We start from the raw sequence: 14,299 nt of genomic DNA on the forward strand, positions 1-14,299 counted from the left end.
GTCTCCTATGCTCAAGGCACACCCAGTGTGACACAGTCTCCTGCTGTCTGCAGATCAAGATGTGGAACTGTTGGCTCCTCCAGCACCCTGTCTGCCTGCACGCTGCCATGCTTCCTGCCATGATGGTAATGGAGTAAACCTCGGAAACCATGAGCCAGCCTCAGTGAAATGTTTTCCTTTATAAGAGTTGCCAGTCCTATTCTACTCCTTGGAATATACCCAGAAGATGCTCCACCACTCAACAAGGACATATGCCCAACCATGTTCATAGTGGCCTTATTCATAATAGCCAGAACCTGGAAACAACCTAAATGTGCCTCGGTCGAAGAATAGATAAAGAAACTGTGGTACATTTATTTACACTATGGAATACTACTCAGGTATAAAAAAACAAGGAAATCCCGAAATTTGTGGACAAATGGATGGAACTAGAAATGATCATACTGAGTGAGTTAACCCAGACTCTGAAAGAATCACATGGTAAATACTCACTTATAATTGGACACTAGCCCAAGGGGCACATCACATGAAAGTCTTCACTTACCAGGAGATTGGGATAGTTGTATAGACATCCTATTGGGACTCTATGTGAGAGAAGCATGGGAGAATGGGGAAATAGAAGGATCCAGAGGGTCCTAGAAACCTACAAGAAGAACATCGTGACAGGTGGATCTGGGCCCAGGGGCTCTGCTCAAACTACTGCACCAACCAAGGACAATACTTGCAGTAAACATTGAACCCCTTCTCAGACCTAGCCAATGGACAAGACATTCTTCATAGTTGAGTGGAGAGGGGGGACTGACTCGGACGTGAACTCTGGTGCCCCATATTTGAACACTTCCCCGGGATGGCACTCAGAGACTTGATAGCCTATGACCATATAGTGGGGGAGGAGGTCCCACTCGGTAACAGACATGGTGGGGGGAATAGGGTGAAAGCGGAAGGGAGGGAGGAATGGGTGGATACAGGGATGGGACAATAATTGAGGTGTAATCTGAATAAATTAATTAAATTTGAAAAAAAAAAAAGAGTTGCCATTGTCACGGTGTCTCTCCACAGCAATAAAACCATAACTGACATACCAGGTAAAGACACCCAAGATTTTCATGAGAATAGCTTGTAGCAGCTATCTGCAGGGGAAAAAAGCAACATAAGGACACAAGTTTAGAATCCTCCGGCACAGTAAAGAGTACCACGTGGACGTGGGTTAGCTAAACGGAGATGACAAGTCCTACAATCGGCTTCAGAGCTGGCAAGACGCTGGCAGGGCTTTTAGCTTGACTTGAGGACAGGCCAGAGTGTGAACTCACGGATCAGGGAGACTAAGACCACATGCGTTATACATACATATACACATATGTAAATACATATATGTGTGTAAGCGCGAACACACACACACACACACACACACACACACACACACACACACACACACACACACACACGGTGGCTTAAAACCATCTGTAATTGCAGTTTCAGGGACTCTGTTTCCCTCTTCTGGCTTCCACAGGCACTGCATGCATGTAGTGTACAGACATACATGCAGACAGAGCACGCATACACATAAAACAAGACAAAAAACAAAGTGTGCCACATAAAAGCTGAACAAGAAACAGAAGTCAGTGTCACTGGTTGTTGCACACCTGAAGATGGATCGCCCAGGCAGCGAGACTCAGCCACATAAAATACACTCACAGATTTGAGATGGCAGACGCTATAGCAAAGGTAGAAGTCGCCAAGTAGCAGATGAATTTAAGGCTAGCCTGGTCTACACAACAAGACTCCTGTTTTTTTTTTTTTAAAGTCTTCAGCACACCTTTAATCCCAACACTCGGGAGGCAGAGACAGGTGGATCTCGGTGAGTTTGAGGCCAGCCTGGTCTACATATGGAAACCATGTCTCAAAAACAAGACAAAAAGTCCCCTGTTCCATAGACCGTTTTCATTATACACTGGGTGCTTGCGTATTTGCACTCTAGGTGCTCCCTAGCTCCTGGGCTTTGTAAATTTCCCACTAGACCAATGACTTTACATTTTACTTAAAGGAGACTGAAGAGATGGCTCAGCAATTCAAAGGGCTTGCTCCTTTTCCAGAGAACCCGAGCCCAGCTCCCAACAGCCACATGGGGCATCTCACAGCTGCCTGTAACTCCAGCTCTGAAGAATCCAAATCTCTCTTCTAGCCTCAAGCACCTGCACACAAATGTGCATACAACACACACATGTAAATAATACAGTAATAAAGAAATCTAAAAAAAAAAAAATTAAAGCAGAAAACCCTTTATTCAAAGTAAAATGTTTTTGAGAACACAACAGTTACACAGGTTGATTTTTAAAGTGGGGGTGCACGTGTGTGTAGGGAGTGTTCTGAAAGGAAGGTGAGGGAAGGGAAGCAGTTCAGTGCAGGAAGCTCTCTCTCTCTCTCTCTCTCAACGCCCCCCCACCCCCACCCCCAGTCACAGCTGTCCTCCAGAAGCTACAGCAGAGTCCCAGGATCTCACACAACCACCTTTCAAAGGGGCCAACTTCCCCACAAATGTGGTCTAGTTCCTGGAAAAGGAGCCAAAGCTCTATTTCAGACACTCCCTTTGTGGTACCAGTCACTCAAGGCTGTTAACAACCTAACTGCCTGCAGCACACAGAATTGCTACACTTTGGAAAGAGAACAACAGGTGGCTGTGGCTGCACTTCTGACTATTACACCTGAACAACCATTAGGTGTTAAGAAAAGGAAGTGTGCTCTTTCTCTCTGTCTCTCTGCGCCCCTAGGCCGCCCCCACTTTCCTTCTCTCCCCTGCTGCTACAATAAATCTTATACCATGTGGGGGGGGGAGGAAAGGAAATTTTATCTGGGTAGTGATGGTGCATTCAGGAGGCAGAGGCAGGCAGATCAAGGCCAGCTTGATCTACAGAGCTAATTCTAGGACAGGTAAGGCTACACAAAGGAACCCTGTCTCAAAAAATTAAATAATAAATAAATGAAAAATGGAAGGAAAATAGAGCTGGAGAGATGGCTCATGAGTTAAAACACCACACGCACACTGCTCAGTTTCCAGCACACACAGAGCGCCTCACAAGTACCTGAACTCCACTCGCAGAGGGAGCCCCAGCAAGGCAAACTTTTCTGTACTTAAACATTCTTCTAAGGTACTTGTGTCTGAATCAGGAAGTAAGATATCACCCATGTAACGGTAAGTTATGGATTGAGGACATTAAGTACAAATTACTTCTAATGGCTGTACAAAACTTTGGCATAAAAAACAGAACTACTTAACATTCCTTGTGGCAAGACCCTCCACTGGGCCTTTTTGGTTGGCACAGAAAGATAAAATGTGAGCACTGTGGAAGCAAATCTTTTTCTATCTTGTCTCATAAAGGAATGGGGAAGAAGCAACCTTTCAAGTCAGTTACTATAGTAGCTGATTCCTTAGGTAGAGGAAGGCAAGGATCCCAGGCTGTGAAGAGCCCACAGGCTAAATGGTTGTGCTGATCACTGAGATCTGTCAACAGCCTCCATTTGCCAGATTTCTTTTTAGTGACAAATACAGGAGAATTCCAAGGACTGGTGGACATTTCTAAATGTAGAGCCTCCAACTGCTCTTGGATCAGCTGTTCTAGTGCTTGTAACTTTTCTTTTGTTATGGGCCATTGTTCTATCCAAATAGGTTGGTCAGTCAACCACCTTAGTGGAAAGGCCATTGGTATTTATTGTCAGCAGTGTCCTCCCCATATAGAATTGGAGGACCAGCTTTTCTAGTGCGCTCTTTATGGACAACTTGGACAGTCGTCTGACCATAAAGTCAGGAATATCCCTGACTTTATGGCTTGTCCCTGAAATTGGAAGAATGATAATCTGTGCCTCCCACTGAAACAACAGATCTCTCCCCATAAAGTCGTAGCTACATTAGCCATGTATGGCCTTAATTACCCTATTTGTCCTTCTGGTCTCACACATTTAAGCCATTTTAGATTTTGTTTTACCTGCAACAATGACTCAATTCCTAGGAGCTGTGTAGATACCTTTTGAAGTGGCCAAACTGGATGTCAGGAATTTTGGGAAATTATTATGACATCTGCCTCAGTATCCAGTAACCCCTCAATCTCAATACCATCTAACTGTAATTTTAAGTTTGGCCTTTTATCATCTTGAGGGTGGGGGCTCGAGACAGGGTTTCTCTGTGTAGCCTTGGTTGGTCTGAACTCTCTTTGTAGACCAGGCTGTCCTCGAACTCAAAGAGATCCACCTACCTTTGCCTCCTGCGTGCTGGGATCATAAAAAAATATAGATAGATAGATAGATAGATAGATAGATAGATAGATAGATAGATATTTTTTTTTTAATTTAAAGAATCTTTTTTGAGTTTTATATTTATTGTGCATACAGTGTTCTGCCTGCATGTATACTTGCAGGCCAGAAGAGGGCATCAGATCACATTATAGATGGTTGTGAGCCACCATCTTTGCTGGGAATTGAACTCAGGACCTCTGGAAGAGCAGCCATTGTTCTTAACCTCTGAGCCATCTCCCCAGCCCCCAGGGCACTGATATTGTTAAAGATTAGTTACTAGGTGAAGGTCCGTATTCTGAATTAAGAATACAGATTACCCTTTGATACTGTCCTACGACAATGCCACACAGCAGCCTTAAGTGCTTGGGACAGGGTTGAATAACAGGGACAAGCTAAATCATTTACGAAGACAACCCAAGGTTGAAATGAATCTTTCACTGACTTTGTACAGATATTAACTAAACCTCTGAGTAGAACAGTATCAGATCCAAATGGTAGAGAAAATCTATTTTGGTCTCTAATTTTTAGAATGCTAATGTTGAATTTGATGCTAATGTTAGACCCCTGAGGGCAAGATGTGCACCTCTTCATGAATGGACCAAAACTACTGCAGACATAGGAACAAATGTTCATGATTCAGTTATAGTTGGACAAACAGCTACAGGAGACATCAAAACACAAAAGACCCTTGCTGTGGCTGTGAAAAGTCAAATTATTCCCTAAAAGACTGAACAAGGAATCTTCTAAATTTCCTAAATCTTTTAAGGCCCTCTGTTTTAAAAAGAAACAAAAAAATCATCATTAATACCAATATAATAGTTATCAACATGGCAGTGTTTGTAATCTTTTTCCTTAAGCCATTTAAAATGGCATTATAAAAGTCCAAAGGTGTGTCAGGTGTGGTGGTGCACACCTGTAATCCCAACACTCAGGAGGCAGAGGCAGGTGGATCACTGTAATCCTAGGACAGCCAAGATAACACAGAGAAACCCTGTCTTGGGGTGGGGCGGTGTGTAAAGGCTTGGTGTCATTGTGCCTTCTTCCATTTCCAACACGGAAAATAACCGTCTTCTTTAGTCTCAAAACCTCTCCCTAAGGACTTTAATTTCTTTTTTAAAAAAGATTTGTTTATTTATCATATATACACAGTGTTTTGCCTGCATGTACACCAGAAGAGAGCATCAAATCTCATTATAGATGGTTGTGAGCCACCATGAGGTTGCTGGAAATTGAACTCAGGACTTTGGAAGAGCAGCCAATGCTCTTAACCTCTCAGCCATCCCTCCAGCCTGACTTTACTTTCAGAGGAACAAACATTTGTGAATCAAGTAACTTCCCAGAGAGGGAGCAGGGTCAGGATCCAGCGAGGGAGGCCAAAAGCCTCTCCCTGGAAGCAGGAGCCGAAGACGACTGAGAAGCTTCAAGCATCTGAACTGGTCCAGAAGAGAAGCTGGGGGGAGGCTACCTGGTCCACAGGTACAAGTCAGGCCAGCAAGAGCCCCCTCTCTCTCTTCCCCCACCCCCAAACGGGGTTTCTGTTACATAGAGCCCTGGCTGTCCAGGACTTTCGAATTCACAAAGGTCCTGCCTCTGCCTCTACCTCCCAAGCATGTTCCACCACACTTGGCAACAGGTCCTTCTCAAAGGGATTTAGCTTCCTTCCTTGGCTAGCAGGTCTGACTTTGAGAAGCTTGCTTATGTAAATAAAAGAGCCCCTGCCCCCCTCCGCAAGGGCTTCCTAAAAGAACTGCCTCTCTGGGGTTTGTAGCAGCTTTTCTTCTGCAGCCAGCCTCTTCAGGCGGTCTAATCAGGAGGCTGTGAACTCCTGCCTTAGAGACTGGCTCTCTTAAGAAACAGAACTAAGAAGCTGCTTCCTGTTTAAGTTTAGATTCTACTTAAGCCAAAATGTTAATGCTGTTTTTATAAAACAGATTGCTTTTCAGTTTTTCTCTTAACGTGGCTATTCACAAATAACTGAGACTCCATTATATTACTGTAACAAGCTCCACAGCACAGGAACTGAGCAGCTGTGACTCTATCCTTCTTCTAAGCTATTTTGGCTCCCTCCCAGTGAGCACTGCAGAGATACTTAGACTCTGTAGCTCTCTTGCTTTGTTCTCACTCCTGGTCTCTCCTCTGGCTGAAATCCCCTAGTTCTTCCTGTAAACTCCTCCTCTGGCTGGAAGGGCCCCCAGCCCTATCCTCTCCCCTGCTCAGCATTGGCCACAAACTGCTTTACTGGCATATTAGGGGACAATTGGGGATGAGTGTTTACACAACACTGAGACAAGAGATTCTCAAAACAAGGAGTGCAACCAGATAGTGTGTGTGTGTGTGTGTGTGTGTGTGTGTGTGTGTGTGTGTGTGTGTGTGTGTGTGTGTGTACACAGAAATCAACATTTGAATTAGACAATAACATTATGCCTAAAGATCTGGCAACACTAGCCTCTGCTGGCACCCGCACTCACATTATCTTAACCCCCTCCCGAAGCACACATAAATTAAAATAATAATACAATTTTTCAAAATACATAAAACCCAAAGGAGTCATTAAGCTTATGTGAGCTCTTGTACCTTGTTGTCCATAATTGTCCACTGTCCCTCAGGATTCTGCTTCAAAACACAGTGGTTTCGTGAAATCATCAGAGGGCACACCTTTGATATCAGTTGGTATGTGACACCAAATCCTCGCCCTATAGTCACCTGAAAGACAGAGGCCATGGAATAGACACAGTCAGTCACTATGCTAAAAAGGAAGGTTCTTGCCAACCAGCAGCATACACAGGTCCTGACGTAAGAAACCAGACAGCTGGGCTGGAGAGATGGCTCAGTGGTTAAGAGCACAGCCTGTTCTTCCAAAGGTCCTGAGTTCAACTCTTGGCAACCACATGGTGGCTCACAACCATCTATAATGTGATCCGATGCCCTCTTCCAGCCTACAGGTGTATGTGCAGCCAGAGCACTGTATACATAATAATCAATAAATAAATCTTTAAAAAAAAAAAAAAAAGAAACCAGACAGCTGTGGAACCTAAACTGCTCATCAGCTGTCTTTCTGCTCCTCAGTGGACACATGGAAAAGGCACAAGAAAAAGGACACAAGCTATGATAAGAGAACACTTAAGAGTTAACTATAGGGGCTGTCAAGATGGCTCAGTGGTTAAGAACACTGGCTGCTCTTCCAGAGGTCCTGAGTTCAATTCCCAGCAACGATGTGGTGACTCACAACCATCTATAAAGGGATCTGATGCCCTCTTCGGGCCTGCAAATGTACATACAGAGTACTCCTACATTACAAACAAAAACAAAAACAAACAAACAAACAAAACTACCTATAATCAAAGTGTGGGGTGGGGTGAGGGAGAAAAGCCAGGCAGTGGTACTGCACACCTTTAGTCCCAGCACTGGGGAGGCAGAGGCAGCAGATCTCTGTGAGTTCAAGACCAGCAAGTTCCAAGACACCCAAGGCTACACAGAGAAATCCTGTCTCAGAAACAAAACAAAACAACAACAAAAGAGTTAACCAAGGAAGGCTGGAGAGACAGCTCAGAGTTAAAAGCACTGGCTGTTCTTCCAGAAGACCAGGTTTGTTTTCCCAACACCTACATGGCGGCTCATAACCATCCATAATTCCAGTTGCAGGGGCTCTGCCACCCTCTTCTGCTACATTATCATCTCTGCCTCTGCCTCCCGAGCGCTGAGATTAAAGGTGTGCGCCACCATGCCCGGCTAGGCCTTGGAGTTTCAAAACTCAGCATCTCTCTCTCTCTCTGTGACTCCCTGCAGTTGGCCCTGGTTCTGCTCTGGCACATCAGGAAACCTCCAATCACCGTCTCCACACAGTTGTGAAGTATCTCCAGTCACCACCACTCCTGCCCTGCATCCCAGCTGCTTTACTTAACCCTAAGGTTGAGTTTGTCATCTCAGCAAGTCTGAGCAGATGCCTGGTTTATTGTTATAGTTGTCATAATAAGAAAAACAAATTTAAATTATTCTGCAAAGTCAAGTCCTACGTTACCTTCCCCGTCCTGGGCATGGCTACTGGGATATGTGCAGCACCAGCTGACACAGAGTACTGCAAGGCATCCTCGGGCTGGGAGATAACACATTCCTGATCCTCCCGTCCCCCAAGATGACTACACTGTGTCTCTTTCTACAGTTGACTAGTCGGCAAAATGTTGCTTCAAATGCAGGAGCTGACACTGATTTCTGTTGATTTCTATCTTGTTAGTTCAGCCTATTACTCTGCCTTAAGATTTAAAAAAAACTTTTTAATCTGCCATCAGAGAGACTATTACATAATGCTCCTTCTAGCTTTAGTCTCCCATAAAACTGACATGGTAGCTGATGATGTACCTTCAGTCACGACATGGAAAAAAATAAAATAAAATGGGGGCTGGAAAGATGTTCAATGGTTAAGAGCTCATAACTCCAAGTCCAGATTCATCTGGCCCCTGCAGGCACATGTGGGAGACATACTCCATAAAGTCTAGTAAGTAGCACCAACTAAATTCCCTACGTCCTAGGTCCTTGCTTACCCACAAGAAAAGCCCGAATTTCTTTAGAAGATAGAAAGGAAGCCCAGATTCCCACCTATCACTTAGATCCATCTAAGCATAGCCACCGGGGGAAGGAAATGCAGTTCTTCTGAGACCTAGGTCTTAGTGTCTTTACTACTTTCCGTGGATAAGTGATCGACTAACTGATCTATACAGTGACTTTAGCAGGAAAATCCAAGGTTATGGTTTTCTTTTTTCCTGTTTGTTGGAGGCAGGGTCTCACTAAGAAGCCTTTGCTGGCCTGAGCTCATTATGTAGATCAAGTTAGCCTGAAACTCAGAGATTCTCCTGCCTCTGCCTCTGCCTCTGCCTCCCAAGTGCTGGGATTAAAGGCGTGAGGTCTGTGGTTTTCTAAAACCTGCCTTCTTTCTTTCCTCCTTTTGAGAATCCTTCAGAACCACATCTTCAAGATCCTTCAAGAATACCATGTTGTTCTAGGCTAATTTATTAATTGCTTATAAACTCATAGTAGTGGACACGACTGTAGATGCACACTCAGCCTAGAACGCGTGTGTGCCTTCCATTCTCACGCTGACACTGTAAATAACTCCAGCAGCTGCAGCACTCCTAGGCCTGCCCTAGGTCTCCTCACTCTCATCTCGCAGGCCAAACTTCCCAGCCCCGCGCTCTCAGCTCTCCCTGTCTTACTCTTCCTATAGCAGCCGAAAGGCTAATACAAAAACGTTAAGTCAGATCATCTCTCTTGAAGATCCATCATAACCTAAAACTATCCACACTCTAGCCCCCCGAGGGCCTTCTCCTGTGTACGCTCTGCTTTCAAACACTCTTCCCTCAGACTTCTGTGTGGTAAACCGAGCTTTCTAGACTCACCCCCTCAGGTGCCTACACTAATTAAACTTACCTGAAGGGGTAACTGCATTCCTCATGTTGTTAGCATACACTTACCTCAGCCCACACCACCAGGGTATGAGTTTCATTTGCCACTGCATCTTTCTTTTCTTTTCTTTTACTTTGTTTTTCAAGACAGGGTTTCTCTGTGTAGCCTTGGCTGTCCTGGACTCACTTTGTAGAACAAGCTGACCTCAAACTCACATGGGTCCGCCTGCCTCTGCCTCTCTGAGTGCACTGAGCCCAGCCCCACAGCCCTTCTGAAACAGCAGATACTTGGGAACACTGTGGTCTTGCCCAAACCACATGTGGTAGAGAGACAGCTATGACCCTAGCATTTAGGAGGACAGGGGAGAGGAAAGCCTGCCTGCCTAGAGGGTAGGCCCAGGTTCTAGAATAGTGCTATTTTGAGTCTTGCTTTATATCAGAAGTTGGAAACTGGGGGCCAGCCACCTAGATATCTCAGTGGGGAAAGGCTCTTGCTACCAAGCCTGACAGCCTGAGCCCCACGTCTTGGCTTTCATGGAGAACACAGACTCCCTGAAGCTGTCCCTTACCTCTGCGGATATACCACAGCATGCAGCCAGCCAGCCACACTCACACATACATACACGACCTTTTCAATGGAGAATGGCCATGTGTGTGAACTAGCGTGGCACTGGGGTATTTAGGAATCATCTACCGTCCATAATCACTAACAATTTCCATCGTCAGTCGATGTTTTACAGAAGTACTCCATATTCTATTTGATGTCCCTGTGGGGCTAGGGAAATGGCTCAGCAGTTACGAACACTGGCTGCTCCTCCAGAGGACCCGGGTTAATTGCCAGCACCCATATGGCAGCTCACAACTATAACTCAAGTTCGAAGGGAGCCAACATCCTCTCTCAGAAAAACATGCTGACAAAACACCAATGCACATGAAATAAAAGTAAGTCATAAAACAAAACTGTCCCTGACTTAGAATCCAGAGAAAGAAAGCATCCTGTCATCCTCCCCTTCACTGGCCAGTCCTAGAATTGGCAATGGTTCTATTTCAGCGCCACCCTGTGAACGCCCATGGGAGCCGCTCCACTTACAGCCCTTAGCAAGCACGCCGACATCCATCCAGAAGACCCGCTTGCTCTTGCTCATCTTCACCAGCTATGCCTTCCTGCCACCCCCACTGAATAACCAGTGAATACGCTAGAACCATTCCTTCCCCGTCCAGCCCCCTTAGGGCAGACTCTCGAAAACAAGCAAGCAAAGCTGAAACTTTGAGGGGAACTGGCCTGCCTGAGCTGTCATTAGAGGACACCAGCACTGCCCCCAAACCCTGACGCCATGCTACAAATACTGCCAACAAGCTGACGTTGCACATCACCAGGCCGACTTCTCTCACACATAGGCCGCCCCAAGGCAGGTCAACCCTCGCACTGTCTTCAGCATTCTCTTGGCTTCTATGGGTCTCTCCCCACATAGGTTTGACTCCACACAAATCACCGTGGAACAGGAGATCTCTTCAGTCCTCCTGCCCCTGCTACTCCGGGGCTGCCAAGCTAGTCACAAGTCACAGAACTGAATAAGTCAACACTTGATTAGGTTCCCCTAAAGGGCTGTGAGAGACTAGTGAACGGGGAGGGGAAAGAGGGGAGGGGCATGCCCTTGTATGTAAAAATAAGCAGCCCTCTCAGCCTGCCAATTTAAAGCCAGACCTGCTCCAGAACACTGCTAAATAAGCCACACCTTGGCACACTCACGTTACCAATTCAATTAATTTAAGTTACATGATGCCTTTGTTAGGATTACGATTGTTGCAACGAAACACCATGACCAAAAGGCAAGTTGGGGAAGAAAGGGTTTATCCAACTTACACTTCCGTATCACAGTGCATCATCAAAGAAGTCAGGGCAGGAACTCAGACAGGCAGGAACCTGGAAGCAGGCTACTCACGGTGGGGCTTGCTCAGCCTGCTCTCTTACAGAACCCAGGACCACCAGCCCAGGGATGGCACCACCCACAATGGTCCAGACCCTCCCCCATCAATCACTAAGAAAATGCCTTACAGCCGGATCTTATGGAGGCGGGTTCTCAATTTAGATTCCCTCCTTTTCAGCTAACTCCAGTTTGCGTGCCAACCTGACCTAAGACCACCACACATGACACACGGCCAACATTGCACAGACTTTGGCAAAACCCAAAGGGCGTTGCAATGCAAGCCCATATCCAACCCAGTTCTCTTTCCAGAGCAGACTCCAAGGATGCAGCCTACCCCAGCACCTCCCTCCGACTTATAACTGGGCCTCCCGTTTCCTCTTTGTTTTTGTTCTTAACTTTGCTCATTCAGCAGAGTGCTTGCCTTCCAAGTCCAAGGCCCTGGGTTCAATCCCCAGCACCAGCCCGTTAAGCCTGCACTTAGCAAACACTGAGCAGTTTCGGGAGAGAATGCTGTGTCTCTGACCCACTTCTGGGATGCAACAACCGTGGCCCACCCCAGCGCGCCAATTCTCCTCGGGGATGAAAGACTTTATTGTTTACACTCAAGCTGGAGGATCTCAGACAAGCTACCCCGAAACTCGCAATCACACTCGAAATCTACTCCAGAGAGTCCAAGCCCTCCGCAGCCATCCGGGCGTCCAGCTTCAGACTCCCTGGACGCGTTTGTCATTCTTGGGGGTCAGTAAGAAACGCCTCTGCCTCAGTTTCCCTACTGAGTTGGGTCACCGCAAGGCTCCGGGAGACCCAACGGGGACCGCGCCATCCTTCTCCTCGCCGGGAGACCGGTGTCCGTTACGGCGGCTTGGCTCGGGCCTCGCTCCCGCGCAGCCGCCCTCCAGCCCGGGCCTCAAGCCGCGGCCTCGCCTGGCCTCGCGGCCTGGTCCCGCCAGGCGCCGAGACGGCCAGGCCCCGGGGCCGCCCCGGCGTCTCCGCGCAGGCAGGCCGGGCCGGCATGGCGCCGCTCCTCAGCCTCCCGGCTCCCGCAGCCCGCCAAGCCGCCCGCCCTCACCTCACTCCCAGCCTCCAGCCGCAGCCACTCGCCGTCCATCCCCAGCCGCCGCAAGCACCAGGTCCGGCCGGCCGCGAGCTGCCCCGAGACCAAGGGGTCGGGCTCGCCCATAGCCCGCTCGGCACCGGGGCAGCGCTCAGCAACCACCGAAACTCCAGCCTGGGTTCCAGCCGTCCCCCGGGCGCCTCTCCCGCACCATAACTACACAACAGACAGAAGCAATCGCCCGGGGATCGCCGACGCAGCGAACGCCGGCCCGCCCCTGAGCCGGCAGGGACGGCAGTGCGCGTGCGCGGCGGCAAGGCCGCGCCCGCGGGCCGGAAGGGGGCAGGTGTAGCCCAGAAGGATGAGCCGAACGCTTGCTGCGGACCGAGGCCAACCCGGATGGATCACCGAGCGAGCTTTTGTCTTCCAAATCCAAAAACTTTCAAAATAAACTACAGGGCCTGGAGGATGGCTCAGCGAGCACAAGTCGCCTGCTGCCAAGCCTGGCGACAGGAGTTTGTTCCTCAGCCTTCACCTACATGGTGGCTGGAGAAAACGGACCCCCTCGAGTTGGCCTCCGACCTGCACATGCGCCCCCATGGCGGGTTTGTACGTACACACGAATAAATACTTAAATTAAAAATTACAATGGCCAGAGGTGATGGTGCACGCCTTTAATCCCAGCACTCAGGGAGGCAGAAGGTAGGTGGGGAGGCCAGCCAGCCAAGGCTACAAAGGAAAACTCTTTGTCTCGAAAAACCAATCAATCAATAATATAATATAATATAATATAATATAATATAATATAATATAATATAATATAATATAATATAATGAATAATAAGAAACACTTCTTCCCTTGGATTCGTGGTCCAATGTGAGTATCCCCCCAGGATCTTCCCCTCCTTGCTCTCCAAAGCCACTCCCCCAAGTCCAGCAGCCATGAACTGGATATTTATTTCCACCTCGCCTCTCTTTTTCTTCGACAGGGAAGGAACTCAGAGGCATTCACCACGACAAGAGTTAGAGACCAGCCTGGGATATGAGACCCGGTCTACAAAACAAATAACTACAATCCAATGATGAGCATAGTCAAGCTATTTAAAACTGTAGCCTACTTTGGGTTGGAGATGGGAGGTACTTAACACTGAACACAGGGCCAAGAGAATGCCAGGAACATGCTCTGTAGCTGAATTATACCTCCAACCCATTATAGCCCACTGTTGAGTAACTTTCTAAAATATGGTCATTTAAAAGTTGGTTAGTTAAAAAAAAAAAGTTGGTTAGTATCTTTTTTTTTTTTTTTGCATGACCTCATTTTGTTACTGAATTTTTAGAAATCCCTGCATTTGGGGGGCAGAGGCAGGAGGATTGCTGTGAGTTCAAGGCCAGCTTGATCTACAAAGTGAGTCCAGGACAGCCAAAGCTACACAGAGAAACCCTGTCTCCAAAAACCAAAAAATAAAAATATATAATCTTAAGCCGGGCGTGGTGGCGCACGCCTTTAATCTCAGCACTCGGGAGGCAGAGGCAGGCGGATCGCTGTGAGTTCGAGGCCAGCCTGGTCTACAAAGTTAGTCCAGGAGAGCCAAGGCTACACAGAGAAACCCTGTCTCGAGAAAAAAAAAATTATA

The 14,299-nt window shown here is 47.2% G+C and overlaps 1 protein-coding gene across 3 annotated transcripts in view; it reads right to left on the minus strand.

Moving 5' to 3' along the window:
* RNF8 (ring finger protein 8) overlaps nucleotides 1-13,292 on the minus strand; it is a 29,804-nt gene extending 16,512 nt beyond the window's left edge. For 2 of the 3 annotated variants that reach the window (XM_084754314.1, XM_084754313.1), the window contains exons 1-2: nucleotides 12,681-13,292; nucleotides 6,862-6,990 (exon numbers count right to left, since the gene is read on the minus strand). In XM_084754314.1, the coding sequence (XP_084610440.1) occupies nucleotides 6,862-6,990; nucleotides 12,681-12,791 (240 nt within the window). In that variant the 5' untranslated portion in view covers nucleotides 12,792-13,292. The remainder of the gene's footprint in view (nucleotides 1-6,861; nucleotides 6,991-12,680) is intronic. The other variant, XM_084754312.1, reaches the window with a different exon arrangement.
* Nucleotides 13,293-14,299: the final 1,007 nt, after the last annotated feature.

Source organism: Acomys minous, assembly GCF_964271855.1.
Source record: "Acomys minous genome assembly, chromosome: 13".
NCBI classification, from domain to species: Eukaryota; Metazoa; Chordata; class Mammalia; order Rodentia; family Muridae; genus Acomys; species Acomys minous.